At 36.5% G+C, this 20,478-nt stretch overlaps 1 protein-coding gene across 2 annotated transcripts; it reads right to left on the minus strand.

Moving 5' to 3' along the window:
- Nucleotides 1–718: 718 nt before the first annotated feature.
- On the minus strand, nt 719–4,568 carry LOC114355548 (RAS oncogene family member Rab18). Of its 2 annotated transcripts, none has more exons than XM_028308459.1 (5): nt 4,274–4,568; nt 3,622–3,789; nt 3,148–3,289; nt 2,295–2,417; nt 719–1,733 (listed from the first exon to the last, which is right to left on the minus strand). In XM_028308459.1, the coding sequence occupies exons 1-5, from the start codon at nt 4,333–4,335 to the stop codon at nt 1,614–1,616; spliced, it is 615 nt and encodes a 204-aa protein (XP_028164260.1). In that variant the 5' UTR covers nt 4,336–4,568; the 3' UTR covers nt 719–1,613. The 2 variants fall into 2 exon arrangements, with proteins under 2 accessions (XP_028164260.1, XP_028164266.1); XM_028308465.1 differs by lacking the exon at nt 4,274–4,568 and adding an exon at nt 4,105–4,198.
- Between the last annotated feature and the right edge of the window lie 15,910 nt (nt 4,569–20,478).

The raw sequence follows: 20,478 nt of genomic DNA on the forward strand, positions 1-20,478 counted from the left end.
TTGTTTTGAGTTTCCTAAAAAAATCGACAATGTGGTTAACATACACAAAATCATTACGGAGAATTTAAGAAGCAAGATATTTCTTTAAATACTTTATATAGCAATAATATTTGAACACAATTTTAAACTGCAAATTTTGTACATAAAATGCTGTAAACTATTTTTATCAAACAATGTGTTGGGCGAGATATTTCTCATGGAATTGGTTTTTAGCGTGTGTTCTGAGGGCTCACTTTACTAGAGCTTTTATTCTGTACTAGTAGAATATATAAACCCTGTACTCTCAGGGTAGCATTGTGGCTACTTCTGCTGAAATTAAAACCTTACTAAAGAAACTTAGTCTCAAGTTCCAATTTGTAGCATTAAAGTAAATTTTGTGCACTGGAGAACTGAGGGCCCATCGTTTGATTGGATTTTCTTTATTTGCAGTAACTATGCAGAGCTCTTATTTTCGTATGTAGCCCTACGATTTACCTCCTAAATATTACCATTCATCAAAATCATCTTATTTGGTCAGATTCAGTAATTTAGTATTTGACATAGTTCATCTGAGGGACCACATTCGGCGAGTTGTAGCGTCCAACTTACAACACCTACAAATTTATCATTCTGGCTACATTTGTTTTAGAGGTTCTGCTAAATCTTTATGTATACGAAACCTTCGTTTTCCACAGTGGCCTCTCGAAGGGAACGCACATGCTTTAAAGTTATAATAACATGTGCGTTAATTAATTAAAGAGATGATAGTTTTATTTACGAAAATTGGCCACAAATTGTTCATGCAAAAATTTATATCTACTGCGAATGCATTAAAAACACATTACAGTGAACTCAATTGTCCTAATTTTTTGTCACACAAAAAATCTAAGTTAATATTGCTTGTGATAATGCACTACTACGTTAGTTATGATGAAGAAAATGCTCCCCAGGGAATGCTAAATATTGCTATACTTTATCTAAATTGAGAAGAAATGTATACCCAAAGATAAAAACATGAATGAAAAAAATGACACGTGAATCACGATATGGTAATATAAAAATATCTAACACCATTGTACTCCGTTGCAAAGGGTAACTTGCCTCCACTTCGATTCTTCCGTCGACTGACCCCGCTTTTAACTGGACCCGCGGATCCAGTCACTAGATTGGTATTTAAAATACTCTCTCTTCCAACAAATGGGCCCACCATCAATGTGTACAGTTCGCGAGGCGTAAGCTTTTTTTTGTTTTGCGCAAAAATGTTTGTAAAAAAAATTAACACAAAACCAAAATACTAGGAATTAAACACGTCACGCTACTACAAGTACACGCGGCCACAGTGTTAACTATTCATTTCCGTGTTTGCTCTCGCTCTCATCAAATGGTGATTCTTTGCGATAGAACGAGACGACATGACCGGCAATGGTCAGTTAACACTGTTGCCGATAGTACAAGAGGTGAAGTGTGACAGATCCGTCTGGTCGTTGCCCTCCTGTCCCATAAAAAAAGAGCAAAAAATGTCACCCGGCGACTGGAACCGCGGGTCCAGTTAATAGCAGGGTCAATCATCAGAAAACTCCTTCATCTGTACTTCACAAATCAGTTCAGTGTAAAGCCAACCAACTCCACCAGCATTATATGGAACAGGTGTAGTCGTAACAGGAGGAGGCCTCTTGCTGCCTTCTCTCCTCGTTGGTTATCCGGATGTTTGAAGAGGGCCCGGAGGTCTCCCAGAGCCCAGGGGTTTCGATGATCTAGGGGGAATACATTTGTTTGAAACTGAACCATCAATAAGAGCCAAGCACACGATGCGTTGCGGCGCCGCACCGCAAAGATCTCTCCGGGGTCACAACGCCGCGCTGCAACGCATCGTATACTTTGGCTTTAAACGCTGCATCACATTGGTTTGTGAGCTAGTTGAAAATAAATTGAAATAGCAACGAAAACACACGAAATAATAAAGTAAATAACAGTCTGTCTGTGTCTAAAGAAATGCTGAAACTGACCGCTCAAACGAACGCACGCGTATTCGTGGCAGTCTCTACTTTGATTTCAGTTTTCACCGTCAAACGAAATAGGAGATATTTTGAAATATTATGGCATGACATATGAGTTTATTTAAAAAAATGTGTAACGGGTCGTAAAACATGTTTGTAAATTAACGTTAAAATAATCCATCCAATTCATTATTAAAAGATGTAAGTAATTAATTAATAGATACAGGCCAAGAGCTTCCTCGTTGTGGATAAAAAAAAATAAAAATAAAAAATTACTTTTAGCGAAATTAATGATTCTAGTAATAACTAAAAACATACCTTCTGCACCAGTTCCTCAAAAGCCAAGCTGATCCCCTCCTGGGTCTTGGCGCTGCTTTCTATGAACAGCATCCTGTGCTTCTGAGCGAACGCCTGGCCTTTTTCACGAGGCACCGCCCTAGGCTATGATAAGGAACAGACCATTTTATACTCTAATAGCAAAAACTTACAAATTATTTTGAAACAGAAATGCATTGTTATGGTCACTTATCGCTTAAACACCCAGATATCTGAATCTCATCTAAAAAATGTCAAAGGTAGAAAAAAAATTACAGTGTTTGTTGGTCGTCAAGCTGAGTTGCACCACCTAACATAACTATAACGATAACCAGTGTTTTTTGTATGGAATTTAACGGCTTTTAAACCATTGTTAAAGTAAGATGGTGCAACCCAGCCTTAGAATAGTGAAGCTACAGTGGGAAAGAGACCTTCATTGGTTGGATTTCTTTGGAGACCAAACCATACATTTTGGCTATACAGGTGTTACGAAGGTGGAAAAGCACCAAAGTGGGATCATTAGACCCTATAGACACGGACTGGGCATGGTTATTAATTCATTAAAAACTAGCTTTCGCCCGCGGCTTCACCCGCGTGAAATTTGGTTTGTCACAGATCGTCATAAATTACAGCCTATATTTTATTCTGGGTTAGAAACAATAATACTGTAAAGTTTCATCAAAATCCGTTCAGTAGCTTTTGCGTGAAAGAGTAACAAACATACAGACCTCCAAACTAGGAAAATCATCAAAAAACTAAAAGGGAAAGTTTTGTACGGCGTATGGTCATTGTAATAGAATTTCTAGAGTTAAGGGATCTCAAAAGTTAGTTAATAACATAATAATTATGTACTTACCTTATCAATTTTGTTTCCGACAACTAAACAGACAATATTTTTCTTTGTTGAATAAACTTGCAATTCCTCTACCCATTCCTTTAGTTTGTCCAGAGATTTTGGTTCTGATATATCATACACTAATATTGCACCATGGGCATCTCTAAAATATTAAAATAACTTTTAAATAATTAACTCACATAATACTTGTTTGTATTTAGTATTGACAATTTATTCAAAACACTGTTAGAACTTGTATTAATAATTTATATTTTAAACTGCAATAAAAACTAGCTATTTGAAATGACAACAAATAAATAATTGATATTTTTAGTAACTTTTAACTAATAATAATTTATTTTGAGTAACGACTCTTTAGCATTAAAAATAGAATTTTAAAAATTGATTTGCCAATAAAACATCATCAATAATAATGATAAAAATAATGATTTTATGTAACAAAAATAAGATTGAATTTCTTAAAATATAAAATACCTGTAAAAACTTGATGTTAGCGTTCTATATCGTTCCTGTCCCGCTGTATCCCAAATGCCGAGCTTAACTTTGACTCCGTTCACGTCCATCACCTTACATTTGTAGTCAACTCCGATAGTGGCCGGGAACGATGCATTATAGTCGCCAGTTGTGAACGCTAGGATAATGCTAAAATACAACTTTGGTATAAAAAAACAAATTAAATAATTTATTAATTTTGTTCTGTGTGTATTTTACAAACTTCACATGGATGAAGTAAGATGAAGATTCTGTTGATAATTTGTGTCAATTTTATAGTCGGCTAGGACAAAATTTAGTATGAAAGAAAAAGTAAATCAACCAGTTTAGTAATATTTTGAGCATAAAATTACGCACTGGTCAACATGGCAATAAATAAAACGCAATAGATTTTACTTTGTTCTAGTTAGCCTTGGGGTAATAAAATCAAGGGCATACAAACAAATGATTATCAACAAAAATTACTTTTGCAATCTGTGAGGTAAACCAATCAATTCAAATCTGTATCTCACGTAATAATGAGGAAAATATTGCCACAGAACTAGTATGAAAGCTACTTATCAAGAAAATAATGACTCACGTTATACGTAATCCTTTACTATCTTGTTATTGTAAAAAATGCATAAATACACACCTAGACTTTCCAACACCACTCTCGCCGATCACCAGGATCTTCAGATTGGTAACATAATCCATTTTTAGACAAAGGAACAGATGATATCCCAGTCAAATTGGAACAAAAAGAGAGCACTTGGTTTTTCGCTCACAACACAAAGATATCACTTAATTTGGTAGGATTATGGTTACTGGGACACTCAAAAAGGGTCATGCAATTAACAACACACTTTAATATGACGAAATATATAAAGAATTCTAAAAAATAATGCAACTTCCGGATTTTCCAAAACAATTATTTGGATGACATACGCCTGGTTGGAATTTTTGACGTTGACAGTGACAGCCGCGTTTCGTTTCACGTTTGCAAACAAACAATTATTAATTTGTAAAAATAATAAAATAGTAAAACTTGATGATTTACTTGATGAATATTAATTTTAATATTTTATGAAAAGTTTTTAAAATGATTTTTTTATGTATTTATTTTTATCTGACTAAAATTTTCAAAAAATTAAAATAAAAGTAATTTTCTTGGAAAGGCTTTATTTAATTAATGGCTATATACATTCAAAATACATCCTTGCATCATGCTGCATTATTCTAAAGCAGGTAAACTCTATGATAAGAAAATTTATTAAAATCTCCCACATTCCTAAGCAAAGTTACAGAAGAAGGACACTTTTTACCAAAACTATTTATTTAGTAAATTCACCTTGCAATAAAAAGCTCAATTGTTTAGAAAGAAGGCAGAACGCTTTCACCTGCATTTTCACACACAATGCGCCGCGCTGAATGCATTCTAATGAAATAAAGAAACGTTTTGTCCTCGGCTACCTCACTGCATTTGCCCTACTCGGCTGGTGACTCCAACTCTTGATGCAAGACATCAGAATAATTACAGAGAAATGACACCTTTTTGTTCGGATTCTTTAATTCGAAAAAAATTATAACGCGTTTTTATGAGTAACTAGCTGACCCGGCGAACTTTGTTCCGCCTTAATGGCAATAAATAAGCAGACTTTTTTTTTAATTTCGAACGGGATAAAAAGTATCCTATGTCCTTCTCCTGGCTCTAAACTACCTCCCTGCTTAGATTAATAAAACCTAGATGGATAGTCTTCATACAAACGCTTCGTCAAGAGTGAGGCAAAAATCTTATGTCATTAGTGTCAATTTTGTTGGGGAGTGTAGACAGTTAAGGCGATTTTCCCGAAAGTAGGGAAATTTTTAATACGTTTTTAATTATTTTATAATTAACAAAAACAAAACGCATCATGTACTTACTTATTTATTGAATTCAAAGTACCTACCTAATAACAATAAGATAAATCGACTTAAAAGTCTCGATTTCATAAAAAAGGAAGTGTATTTGTACGGCTAACAATTGGGAAATAAATTTTCTTGTTACTGGTGTCATTCCCGTATTTAATTTTTGAAAGCCAAATCCAAGCAAAATACGCGTCGAATTGTAGTACTTACTTATGAAATGTAACACTGGTCACTTTCTTTCGTTTTTCTGATGTATTTTAGACACCCTTTCACAGCACAAACCGTTATAATTAATTAAAATTCGTCGGACGTGTTTACCAATTTTTCACTTTGACAGTTCATGTGACGTTTACGGGTNCAAAAACAATACTTGTCAAAAAAACCAAGTCTCGCAACTCAGTTGTTCTACGGTAAAAAGTTGTGAGATCCATGTAATACCAATTCCAGGCCAGGAAATCTTTAACGTTTTACATAAACTTGGCCATCGCATGAAAACACGTGTAAATTAAATTATTTAGTGCGATGGCCAAGTCAATAATTTATGTAAAACGTTAAAGATTTCCTGGCCTGGACTTGGTATTACATGGATCTCACAACTTTTTACCGTAGAACAACTGAGTTGCGAGACTTGGTTTTTTTGACAAGTATTGTTTTTGATGGGATATTTATAGATAGGTACCTACCTATCGTTTTTTTCGCTAGCAAAATGTTAAACTGTTTTTTTCATTAATGATTTTGAGTAGTTACTAATATCCTAAACAATGCAGCGATTATTGTCTAAGGACAAAGCAGTCTCACCTAACTTTTATGACGCGGAACCGGAAATTATTGTGATTCGGTTTCCGGATTAAAGCTAGTGCAAGTAATGAAAAACACTGCGTATTTTGGAGATGTTAAAGAAGACACATTTATCTAATCAGCATCTAAAGAAAACACTTGAAACTGCTTGGAGTTTGTCATCGTCACAAAGAAGATTTCAAGTCTCTGTAGATCCTATATAATAGAGTTCAAAACTTACATCGGCACCAAATTCCGGAGAAAATCGCAACATTTGCGTTCCCTACGAGACCTAAATACGTTCTCTTGAATAGACGCCCCTCTATTGATACAGCGATTCATATCGCTGCCTCACGCTTTTCTATCAGCGACATTATACTTCGCTAGACTATGAAATCACTGTTATTCTACATTTTGACCCACAACGCAAGTGGGTGAAGGATAGGAACTTATTAATTGTAGCAGAACTGACGAGTGGCAGTTGTAGACGGCCAAGTTTCGAGATTGTTCGTAAAGTACAATTAACTAGGAATTCCTTTAAAACCGATGCACGACGCCACCAATTCTGATACTTAGCTACTGAGTCCTATTTTCTAGCCCTGACTTGTCTATTAACTGCTTCACCTCTCACAAAGGTTCCGTCAATTTTTTCAAAAAGGTTCCGTCAAAATTGGAGCTACGAGATATGAGGGGGATGATGTTAGAACCTTGCTACATGTGACATGTAGCTTCAGCCATCGGGTAATTTCAGGTTTCGGTACCTTAATCATCATTGACGTCCACTATTAAACATAAGCCTTACTCAATTATTTTCACATTGGCCGGTATCCAGTGTACTTACCTTTATGAGGTCGAAGCAACAAGGTCCTGGAGTGGAGGCAAAAGACGGCAAGCGCAGCGTAGGACATTCACCTACAAGATGACTTACTTACCTAGTTCTCCTTAGGTACGTAAGCCATTAGAAAACAAGGCGTCGATTACCATCATCCACCATACTTAATGGTGCAATCATCTTTAACTTGGTTGAAAGCACCCCCTGGCCATTACAATGACAGACCCTAATACAGCCGAAACGATTTCACGAATCTGTTTCAAATTAATATAAGTCAGCCACAATTAACTAACTTTTGGTATTAAATTGTCATCGCCGGATTAATTGTCCGGCGAGATTGGTGTAATTTATCATTAAATAACGAACTGTTTTATTTCGAGATGAGCTTAATGATTTCGAATACGGCTTGGTAATGCGATTGCGTAATTTAGGGTTGTCACTTCAGACTATTGTTTGTATTTAGCGTAACCTAAGTTAGGTTGCGTCTATCATTCATTAATTAGTCATTAATTATTCTAAATGTTCTCATGTTAGCCTAATATTAAGGTTACTTGCACTTTGAACAACCCAATTGTTTCGTTTTAAATCAGATTCAGAGAAGTTGTGTAGGTAATTCGATTCTAAACAATGAATACCTAAAAAATTTTATGAATTAGAATCTAATTACAAAACTAGACCACTTGTTATAAACTTTTTCCCGTTATGTACAGTAGCTGCTAGTTAAAAGTTTCAAATTATATTACCTGAGTATCTACATTCAACACTCAAATTCAAATTGTTCTTCAAATGTTTTATAGTTATTCCCAAAAGGTCCACGACTCTGTTTTTCCCATCAGGTAAATAAAATTTTAAAATGAACCAAAAATGTTTTTTTTTTATTTTTTTTTATTTATAATGTCGTCGAAATGGTCGACCTGTTGGGGGTCAAAGTATGATTTTTTGAACAATAGAGCTGTGGACCTTTAGGAATAAGTTTTTTTTTTGTTATTTAATTCATTTGAAATTTTAATCAGGTAAGAAATAAAAACTTGTCGCACCCCCCCTGGAAGAANGTTGTGTTCATTGAAGTTCGTTGTCAACGTTCTGCTATACTCTTCCATATGACTTATATATTTTAGACTTTTTGATGACGTAATCATAGCTTAAAGACCCATGTTCAACCCTATGGGGACAACAATGACCCTTTCCCGTTACACTGTTGTTTTAGTGAAAATCATTATTCCTTGTGATCGTCGAGAGTCGTTAAAATTTCAATTCAGTTTTACGATATCATGTTTAATGTTCTTTATATTTTAAAGTAAAGCGCGAACACACATTTTATGTGATAGGTTTCAGCTAGTTTAGTGAAACAAATCGATATTTAATTTTGCCATGCCTTTTAGTGCTGTAATTTTGTAATCCGAGCCTCTATAGACAGGCACATTAAACTAACAATTTTTGTTTTAAAATAGATCTTATCACCATTATTAATACGATGCTACAGTGCCAAACTTGATTATTATATTCTATGTGAATATCTGTATCTATCGCAATCACAACTAGTTTGTATGTAGAAATTACAACAATAAGCCATATTTTCAATGATGACATTTCGGACAAGCAGCATCAGCTGGTTTTAAAATAACAATTTGTTAAAAGGTAATTTATTACAAAATTTTGTCAATTTATTATCCATTCAATGGAATCGTATTATCTCTTCAAATATTGTCACTAAAACCAGTAATAATCACAATGTTAAAGCATCATACGAATCAACCCTCTGGAGTATCAACACCGCCTATCCGAAGGTACCCAGTCGGAAAATCGCGTTCAAGCAACAATCGATGGGAAAGTTAAATTGTGCGCCTCGATACGCAATAAAGAACTTTCAGTTCTTAAAATTACATAAAAATTGTCTTTTACGACGCCAATGCAATAACTCCCGCCGATACTCCAAACGTTTATTGCCTAAGTTACGGTAGTTATAAACGTAAATACGAGATGTATGGGATTTAGTAGTGATTCAGGTTTCTATTGACGTATAAATGTCTCAATGGTTATGGAGAAGGAGACGGCGATGGTTGTTTTGTTTACTCCTCTAAATAAGCATGGCGGCCATGACCATGACCTCATGAAAGCTTTAATATAAAAATAGTGCAGGTACATATTTTGTAAGCACTGCTGCACTGTGACAAATACACTAAGCGCTATTCNTATTCCGCGTAGTAACGCCTGATACTATTAAATATAAATACAGTTTTTTTGAATATTAATTAAGTAACATTTAAGTTCACTTAATAATGTGTGGCACACTGGTGTCTTTGTTAAAACTGTATTTGCCATACTTTTCCCTGTTTATGATAGTGAAATCACGAAATTGACCTTGAAACATTAATCAAAAGACACACAAAAGTGTAGGATAACCAAATGCTCATACTCACTGATTTTTAAGGACAATAATTATTATACTCAGGTAAGTATATCGACGGTTAAGAATCAATACCATCTATCTCAAGTTTTGGCGGTTTTCACTTTTTAATGCCAATAGATTTAAAGTCCAATTTGGCACAGGTTGTTCACACTCCTATCTCAATATTCACAGTATTTACAAAATTATTTGCTATAGAAATACCACCTATGTTAAGAGCACGAAAAATTTTCTGCCAATATTGTCTATCTCTCCTCAAAGAATTATAGAAAGGTGTTAAAAAGTTATTTTAATCAGTATTTTTTACTTTCATTGTGCAGTAGACGTGTTTCATTATATTTTTAGCGTATGAGAACTTGATAATGGTCAGTTGAAAATCAGAAGTACATGAGTTAAAGTTGACAAAATGTTCACAACTTTAACTAATAGTACTCTTATTCAAAAGGCGATAGAGCGGAACCAAGGATCCAAAGTGTTCACAAAAGACAACTCTATTAAGCCAAGCCTGCTCACTAAGTTAAAGACGGTGTACGGTAGTGTGATCGAGGTTCTGGGTGTGACTGAGAGGTTTTACAGGCATACCTTGGTCACCAAACCTGTTAATATGTAAGCCACAGATCCAAGAGCTGAGCTAACTCGACACTATACCGAAGATAGCCTATACGAGATTAGAATGACTCTCAAACAGCTTAAGAACAACAAGGCACTAGGTGATGACGGAATAACCTCGGAAAATCTGAACGCGATTGGAACACCGATACTGATGATCCTTCAGAGGCTTATAATTTCGTCTTACCCGAGGGAATAGCGCCAGAGGCACAGAAATCATGGTGGTGCTTTTCTTCAAGAAGGGAGATAACACCTTACTGAAGAATTACAGACCCATCTCCCTACTGCGCCATGTCTACAAGCTGTTTTCAAGAGTCATCACGAATCGTCTCACGCGTAGGTTTGATGACTTTAAGCCTCCCAAGCACAAGCCAATTTTCGCAAAGACCACATCCATACGCTGTGGCAGGTTTTACAGAAGACCGAGGAGTATAAGTTGCCCTTTGCTTGGCGTTCGTGGACTTCGATTCGATCGAGACTTGGGCATTGCTGTAGTCTCTCCAGTGGTGCCGTATCGACTATCGGTACATCGAGGTGCTTGTACAAAATGCTTCCAAACTCCAGAATTGGAAAGGATTCTGCATAAATAAAAATTAATGGCGAGTAGGTACATCACTCACCTTCGGTTTGCCGAAAATATTATGGTCATTCGCTGGAAGACCTCTACACAATGTTTAAAGACCTTAATCGAGTTTCCCAACAAGTAGGTCTTCGGATGAAAATTTTATTAACGTAAAACACAATTTTGACTCAGATTTTGATATGCCTTATGCCACAGCCATAACTGCGTCAAAAAACCAACATCTGCAAGAACTCAAACTAGTTCTACCAGCAGAATGTCATGACTTTTATGATTCTTTGCCTCATTTGTAAAATACAAATTAATGTAAGGTATAAAACAACCTCATTTCATGTTATTGATTAATAAGCTACTTGATTTTTTACTAGTTATTTTTGTCCAATAGCACCTATCTCGTAGATAAATATTTTTTTTTAACTCTTTTGAACCAATACCATCTAACTCAGGTTATCTTGGTATGTGGCAATATTACGACAATCTAAGTTAACATAACATTTTTCAGTATTTATTTACCTTTTTTAGCGATTTTAACATTTCTAGTAACTTATAAGCTGAAGCGAGGAAACGTTTTTTTTATCTCCTGTAAAGTTGACTTTTTTGAGATAGATGGTATTGATTCTTAAACGTCGATATGACATCTCCATTTTAACATACTCGAAGGTAGTAAGGTCAATTGGTTCCGACTGTTCGATTTCAGAAGCAGTTCCGATTTGACGATCATCATAACCGTTAAAGGAACAGTTAGTCGATATAAAGATACGTAAAAGGTCAATTTCCGTTCTGACTTTATGGCAAAAGACGTTAAAAGGTAAACAAACAAATCACATTCTATCGTAGAGTAATATCATGTTAGAAGGAAGAATTTGTATTAATTTATTGAACTTTGAACTTGACACAAAGAACCAAAGATACAAAGGGCCGGAAGACGTAGTGTGGACAGGCCACCACCAGGTGGACCGACGATCTGGTAAAGGTTGCGGGAAGTGCCTGGATGAGGGCAGCAAGGAAAGGTTGTAGTGGAAATCTTTGGGGGAGGCCTTTTGCCCAGCAGTGGATGTCATTTAACTGAAACGATATCTTCATCGTTTTGATTATCTTTCACAAAGAATTAATTTATTAAATTTTTTTGGCGTTAAGAGTCACATCTTGAACTAAATTAATTAACGAATCAATGTCTAAGGCTGGGTGGCACCATCTTACTTTGACTTTAACAAACGTCAAAAATCTGTCAAAATCCATACTCACATGTTAAGGTTAAAACCAGGTGGTGCAACTCAACATAAGTAGCTCAGATGGTGAGCCTGACAAGCGGACGGTCGTGAATTTTTTCAAGTATTTTAAAAAGAAATAATAATTAAAATATTAATTAATTCATTCATTAGACCCTTCCAACAAAATATCAACGTTACAAGTTCAGTACTCAACATGAATAGACACAATCAATTGCCTTATTTATAAAGGTAAAACAATCCTTAACTAAGAGCTATCTAATAAATGGGCTCTCTGAACTCGTATTACCTGTGCTATAATCCATACAGATTGCCTGTTTCCGCTAACGACGAGAACAAATCCCAATACACTCGTTGTAGTGTCTGAGGCACCTCTATCAATTCGACAACATGTGATGGTGACCATGAGAAGTGGACGAGAGGGAAATCTCACGTGGCATTGGCAGAATATGAAAATGTCTTTGCTTTAACTTATAAAACTTTTGGCGGCAAAAAGCAGTTAAATCACGCCCGTATCAAACATTACTATGATATGACACACAGGGTCACACATAAACCAATCACAGAGCTCTATTCAACGCTGTGCATTCATTTGCTGCTTCACATGCGAGCATCGTTTGTGAATACGAGTGTCACTTGTCAGTCAATGTCGTTGCGCTATGAAAAAATATGTTATACGGTGCAACATTGGAGCACCTACGTAATTTAAGTTAAAAAAATAATTGCTCTGATGAATAATTTTATAATTTTGATACTGTCAGACATAATAACCATATTCAACGGATCATTCGGATTCAACTTGGGACTCGAATCCTCACTCTTACCTTCCACTGGACCACGGAGGAAAACAAAACTTAAAACACAATCACGGCGAGTTCCTGCACAGTCCAAGAAATATTATTCATGAGATTCCAAAAAGACATTTATTTTATTTATTCATCAGAATCGCAAATGTAAACAAACACCAAATGTTTTTCAATTTAAATTCAAAAGACGGCATGAGAAAATGAAATAACTGGGAATGGAGTCCTCTCAGTGCCTCGGGGAAAATTCGCATAAAAACCCGAGGAGGATGGAGGTTCATAAGTTTTGAAGCATACCTTGTACTTCCCAATATATGAGATGGGGTCGTTCGTAGGCTTTGTATGATATATCGCACATCGAGATGTGAAATCAGACAAGTCGAAAAGTTTATTTTTCAGTATCCAAAATAAAAATTTATTGTTAGGTAGGTAGGTACTTCCACGATTTATACGTGATATTAGATATAAGATCTTGAACTGAGACCTGAAATTAAAATAGTCAAAGTGTTGTTAAAAGAAACAAATGGCTCGAGGTTTGCTAACCGAGTTGTAACCGAGATGGCGCTACTTTTGTACTGTATCTTTGTCTGCTGGTAGAGAGAGAATATTCATAATTAAAAATTCACGTTTTTGGAGTTGTCTCAGTTCCAAACGAGGCGTGCAAGATGTAGGCGCACCTAATGCATTGCTTTGCTTCGAGCCTCCTAAATAATGACGTATGAAGTAGGCTTTGATGATGTAATATTTGAGTAGGTAAGGTTTACGACCACCTCTTTTGCATCATTGCATTAAGGCATTAGGTGAGATGGTGAGAATTATAACAATGTTAATGTTTTTTAAAGGAAAATGTCACTTAACCTTAACCACAAAACAATGGATTTTCTTTTTGGTTTTCGCTAACTTTTGACCAAATATTATACTCGTAAGTAAGGTATATCTAATAAAATAAGAACCCCTCAAAACTTGGATTACTTATGGCTACCCTAACACCACCATTGGACCCTTAGGGCCGTCTCAGTCTATATAACTTAGTCTCATCCCTCACGCATTTATTATGCTCGACGCTCGTATCTCAAACGGTTAAGGTCGAATTCCGCATGCAAGTATTCCCTCTAAGAATCCTCTCAACCTAGATTTCTTTGGACTTTTTCTTAAAATTAGCTAAAGAGACTAACCGTTTATAGCGCTTTTGTGAATATTTAAAATTGCCCCGCTGTTTCTTTACGGAGTTTTCGTAATTTTTTAAACTCTTTTCGTCGGTGCAGTTCCTATCGTCCCGTCTTTTAGGGAAATTGTAAGGTTTTGTGGGACAGGGCGGCAAACTTGGGCGGCGAGAGGAAACTTCAGTTTCATAAAAGTTTACTGAACGGAAAATAAGCTTAAACTAGCTATCTTATTTTAATGTTATTACAATATTTTTGTAACGAGATATCTCTGGGAGTAAGAGATCAGTTTTTTCAAATTCTTTCACCATTAACTGATACATGTAATGTAACACAATAATTATAGTGCTCTGAGTCGTAAATGTGTGCATCATAATTTATATTCCTGCTACACTAATTGACCCTAATAGACTTAAGTAGGTATACTGCACAGTGCACATCAATTGTTACAATACAAAATATTACCATGACAGTTTATTGTCTTTATGGAAGTACACATTATTGTCATATAGTAATTAATGTTCTAAAAATAGGAACTTTGTTATATGCTATGGAGGAGCTATGTAGTATTTTCCCATCAAATACGTCTAAAAAGCTCTGATCTAAAAGCTAGGCCGACGTAACAGGAAAACCAACTGCTGAATTGGAAAAAAGGTATTCAATAAATTTGGCAACGGTATCACTTTTTACAGTCGAAAGATTGCATTAAAATATACGTAGGTCTTGATACCTACATGAATTCTGTTCAAAGAAATGCTGAAAGTTTTTATAGTATTCGAAAACTTTCACATGCATATTTTATTCATATGGTTAAGCATAATAAATTTCCTGTAAAAAAAAGCCCGATAGTCGATTGAAAACGTCGATAAAGTAAAACTTTGCAGCCTATTTATTTGTTTACGCAAAGATGGCGGTGTAATCTACAAAAGTCATAAATAACGATATAAAACGAACATAATCCGAACAATTCCATAGACAAAAGAGTTATGGCCCATGCAAGTTTGTCGCTCCATTCCACAACTTTGTGTCGTACACGTCCAATGCATTCTACAAAATTAAGTCCACACGAAATCATCAAAACTCAACCATATTACAACGCTCTGACATATCATCAGGACTGAAGAGTTAAAATTGTGAATTTCAGACTACAATGTTTCAGTTATCGCTCGAGTAAGCGATTTTGATCTCTACGTGGTCACAATATGGTAATGCAGGTTGTATTTACATTGTTGCGTTTGTTCGCACAGTTTAAATGGTACAAATTGCCATTCAAACTATCGTCACATTTTGTGGCGCAAAAGTAATTCGACCATCTCGAGTGCTGAGTTCCTGGTACCGATGATGATGATGTTTACAATTTTATCTCTTTGATTCTCATACAATGAACGTTATCTTGTTATGGTGGATTTATATTTGTACTAGCTTTCCGCCCGCGGCTTCGCCCGCGTGGAATTGTGTCTGTCACAGAAAAACTTTATCACGCGTGTCCCTGTTTTAAATACCGGGATAAAAACTATCATATTACGTCCTTTCCCGGGACTCAAACTATCTCTATGCTAAATTTCATCAAAATCGGTTCAGTGGTTTAGGCGTGAAAGAGAGACAGACAGACAGACATACAGACAGAGTTACTTTCGCATTTATAATATTAGTATAGATTTATTTTGTATGACGTGATGTATCATGACGTTTCAGAACCGAATCGGTTTCACATAGGTATTTAGGCTGAGTTGCACCACACAATTTTAACCGTGTATTTTGTATGGAGTTTGACAGATTTTTCAAAGTTAAAGTAAAATGGTGCAACCCAGCCTTAGTAAGCTAATGTCAGAAGTACGTTTGAACACTCTAGTCTATACGTTACGTTAAATGTATGAAACCAATCTGATACATTACGAGACAGCACGACAAACAAATAAAATTAATCAAATAATCAGATTTTATCATTGGGACCAAAATATAAACAACTGTAACAATGTCAATAAATTGCGGTCGTAGTGTCGGTAATTAACTACATATTATACTATTACTAAATTGCTGAATATCCATTAATTGTACCATTTTATTTAATTATCTCTCTCGATTTACAGCCAGAAAAATGTGGTCAAATTCAGTTTACATTTGTATAACAGTTGTGGTCATCAGTTAGAGAACATATATTCTGTCAAGTGCTGGTAAAACTAGACACAATAGATATGACTTTTTACGCACTATCAACTCTTAAGATTCCAGTCTTTACGAAATAATTTTAAATGGCATATAATTTTACTATAATAAACAAAATAATAAACGAAGAAAACAATTTAATGTCTCAGAGGCAATAATTAGCATAACAGTGCTACGAAAACATGTAGATAGATAGATAGATATTTATTTGNTATGTATTTTTTTAGTATCGCCTGTTATTTAGCATTATTACTGTTTTTATTTTATCAGGATATACTGCTTAGTTTAAAAGTTATTACGTTTTCTTTACAATAAGTAATTGGAAGAAAAAAAATTCTATAAAAAATTTAAAAAAAATCTAAAAAAATGTTTTACCTCTTTTTTGTCGATAAAAATAGGTCTAGTTTCATCTATTTTCATATGTACACTTTAACGTGACTCACACTGTATAGATAGTATCACCATGGCGTAATAATTACTACTAAATGGCAATGCCAGATTTTGTATGGAAGGTGGCGTCTTTTTTTTTCGCGCGGCCATCGACCACACCTTATTTTTTGATTACAAAATAGTGTAATAAACCAAACTTACTATAACATGTATACCTCTAAACTCAGTCTGAACTGAGTTACGAGCATTAGAAGTTTGATGATTTTACATATTGGATTTGCTTTCTGCGCGCAAGTTTTGTAAGAAATTGCAACAATTGGTTTGGTCAATGGCCGCGCGAAAAAAAAAGACGTCAATTTCCGGCATTGTCTTTTTGAGCACTACTATTAATAATGACAATAATATCGTTTTTATTTTGTTGAGGGGCTATTTTAATGTTAGTTCAATGAAGTCCTAATATCACTGCGAGGTATCCCGCAAAAAACCCGTTCGTTTGAATTTCAAACACACACATTAGTGGGCTGAGTGTAGGGAATGCAAAACCGGTTAATCGGAAACCGAAAAATCGGAAAAACCGCTCTTTTTCGACGAATTCTAAAACCGGTTTTAAAAATCGAAACCCGGATTTAAATCGGTTTTTCTATCTGTATACACGTAACAAATTCCATAAATAAGCAATATCATTTTATTATAATATAACCTGAGTATTTTGATATTTGACGAATATTTGGTTATTTTACAATTTATAACTTGGCAACATTGTCACTTGGTTACTCCGTCGTTTACCTTTGAACAGGGAATCCCCGATAATAAGACTCTTACCGCCCGCGCCCACCACCTGACATGATCCACCCCGCGATTCAGATAGTTGGTGATTATTGCAGTGAATAATTAACCTAATGTGTGAGTGAATTGAACAGTTTTTATTTCTGAATTGTTTTGAACATTGAATCTCATTTATTTGCGATATCTGCAGAAGCTTATTACTGTAAAACTTTGTGTATTGAAATTTGACAGAAATACCACCTAACGTTCACAAATAAAGCTTTTTACATTTTATTCTACTTTTTAATTTAAGATATTGCTTATATCAATCGTAATTGTAAACAAATACGTTTTTGATGTACATTACGTACATGGTGGTAATTAACAAAATACTAAACCGACAGAGTAATGAATTTTAAAAACGTATTCGTTGACAATTATTACGTACAGTGGAGATAAACTACCATCCCTTGAGTTAAATTTAGCTTATTCATTATTCAGACGACTGGAATAAGGGGCTTTTAATTACTGTGCCAAAGAAAGGGGACCTAAGCCAGTGTAGCAATTGGAGAGGTATCACTTTGCTCTCGATATCGTCAAAGGTTTTCTGCAAGATTATCTTGGATAGGTTATCGGGGGCCGTTGAACCTCTTTTGCGTAGGGAACAGGCTGGCTTCCGCCCGAACCGCTCGTGCACCGACCAGATCAATACTTTGCGTATCATCTTGGAGCAGGCATCAGAATGGCAAAGGGAAGTCTATCTTACCTTTGTAGACTTCGAAAAAGCCTTTGATACGCTAAAGTGGGCAAGCATATGGTCGCGACTCGCTGACATTGGTGTCCCGCCGAAAATTATCGATCTACTGAAGGCCATCTACAAGAAATATTCTTGTAAAGTCACTCACGACGGCCTCATCTCCGAAGACATTGAGGAGCATGCGGGCGTCCGGCAAGGCTGCCTGCTTTTGCCGCTTCTCTTTTTGGTAGTCTTGGATGGAGTCATGTGTCGTGCATATCAAAACCAACGGCGTGGAATAGAGTGGGGTATAATCGGAGTCTTAGAAGACTTAGATTATGCCGATGACCTCTGTTTGCTGAGCCACACGCATCACGATATGCAATCCAAAATTGATGACCTACATCGAGAGGCGGGCATCACGGGGCTCAAAATTAACTGCCGGAAGACCCAAGAGATGCGATCTGGAGTGAGGAATTGCACACCATTACGGATTGGTGCAGAGGATGTGGAACGTGTCCACAATTTTACCTACCTCGGGAGCGTCGTGTCAGAGACTGGAGGTACCGAAGAGGACATCACTTCGCGCATTGCCAAGGCTAGAGCCACCTTCGCACAACTTCGCCCCGTATGGCAGTCACGGAAACTGACCCGAAGGGTCAAGATCAAAATTTTCGGGTCCAACGTTAAATCCGTGCTGCTCTATGGGTGTGAAACGTGGAAGGTCACCAAGGTCATCTCGCACCAGCTGCAGGTCTTCGTCAACCGCTGCCTTCGCCGAATTCTCGGCATATACTGGCCTGAGAAAATCTCCAACGTCGAGCTATTGGAACGCTGCCACGAAATTCCGATCGACCAGCAGATCAAGCGCCGCAAGTGGAACTGGATTGGCCACACTCTCCGAAGGGATCCCGATCACATCCCCAAGCAGGCTCTGGATTGGAACCCCCAAGGAAAACGCAAACGTGGTCGCCCCAAGCAAACTTGGCGGCGCACTGTGGCAGACGAGGCGAAGAAGATCGGCAAGACTTGGAGCGAGATCAAACACATAGCTCAAGACCGAACGCGATGGAGGACTGTTGTGGACGCCCTCTGCCTCTGCCTCTGGACGATCTAGGGGACATAGGACCATAAATAAGTCAAGTCATTATTCATTATGTGCCTATAATGCCTAATGAATAAGCTAAATTTATCAAAACTGTTGTGTAGGTGCAAATTGTAAACTAACATGCATGTATTTATTAGAATTATTACTGTATCACTTAAATCAAAGCTAGACTAAAACGAATGTTGTGTTCAGCTACAATCGGAGTGCAAATTAATTGTTAATTTTTGTTCAATGTACTTTATTTTTAAGCCATGATTTGCAATCTGTTGCTGTACCTTAATAAATAAATAAATAAATAAATAACCCTCTCTTAAATAATGTAATCTAACACAAAACGGACAGGACGTAACAAATCGCTGCATGTAACTACTAGTTGATTGAAAAAAAAAATAGAACGATAATAACCGATTAAAAACCGAAAACCGGTTTTTTTTCTTGGAAACCGAAAAAAAAATCGGTTTTTGATAAACTTTCGGTTTTGCATACCCTAGCTGAGTGTGAGTTTACATTTAATATACAAAAAATGTATGAAAATTTTAGTTTCTGAACGTTTCCGCTAGGGGCGCTGTACAATCCGTCATACATTTAATGTCATTTTTTACGCGCTCACTAGTGAGGACACTAGGCCAGTTTTGTGGGATACTGCATTACTGGATCCCTGCAGGATGTACTGGATTGCTGCCGCTGTATACGATTGCAGTGATAAAAGGCCCTAGCGCATAACTGACGGCCGATGGGGCAGCAAGGTTCTGGAATGGACGCCGCGTACCGGAAAACGCAGCGTGGGACGTCCACCCACAAGGTGGACCGACGACCTGATAAAGGTAGCGGGAAGGCGCTGGATGCAGGCCGCTGCCAACCGTGCGATGTGGAAGTCATTGGGGGAGGCCTATGTTCAGCAGTGGACGTCCTGTGGCTGAAATGATGATGATGATGATAAAAGGCCTATAACTTACCGACGCCGTCGTCCATGCCGGCCAAGCCGCCTTGTACAGTGGCGGAGTAGCCTTCAGGCGCGACGTCCATGTACTCATAAAGGAAAATAAGAAGATGGATAGACTACCAAAGAAGAAAAAGACACTCCAAAAGACCAAGAAGAAAAAGACCATTTAGAAGAAGAAGACACTTTAGAAAAAGAAGAAGATACTCGGAAGAAGAAGGCACACAGAAACTGTTGCTTTTTCTCCGTCTTCTTTCAGTGTCTTCTTCTTCTTCCGGAGTGTCTTTTCTTTTTATAAAGTGTCTTTTTCTTCTTCGTCTTTTGGAGTGTCTTTTTCTTCTTTGGTAGTGTCTTCATCTTCTTATTCTTCTGACTGAGTAAGACACTCAGAAGACGACACATAGACACTTTTTCTTCTTCGAGAGTGTCTTCTTCTGAATGTTTTCC

This window comes from Ostrinia furnacalis, unplaced genomic scaffold, assembly GCF_004193835.3.
Source record: "Ostrinia furnacalis isolate ACB-3 unplaced genomic scaffold, ASM419383v2 OfSCF0207, whole genome shotgun sequence".
Taxonomy (NCBI): Eukaryota; Metazoa; Arthropoda; class Insecta; order Lepidoptera; family Crambidae; genus Ostrinia; species Ostrinia furnacalis.

Excerpts from the sequence above, each read along its gene's own strand:
- LOC114355548 (XM_028308459.1), bottom strand. The coding sequence starts at position 4,335 with ATGGATTATGTTACCAATCTGAAGATCCTGGTGATCGGCGAGAGTGGT. Across the intron at positions 3,290-3,621 it reads CTAACATCAAGTTTTTACAG|AGATGCCCATGGTGCAATAT; the intron begins GTATTTTATATT and ends TTAATATTTTAG. Across the intron at positions 2,418-3,147 it reads TCGGAAACAAAATTGATAAG|CCTAGGGCGGTGCCTCGTGA; the intron begins GTAAGTACATAA and ends TCCTTATCATAG.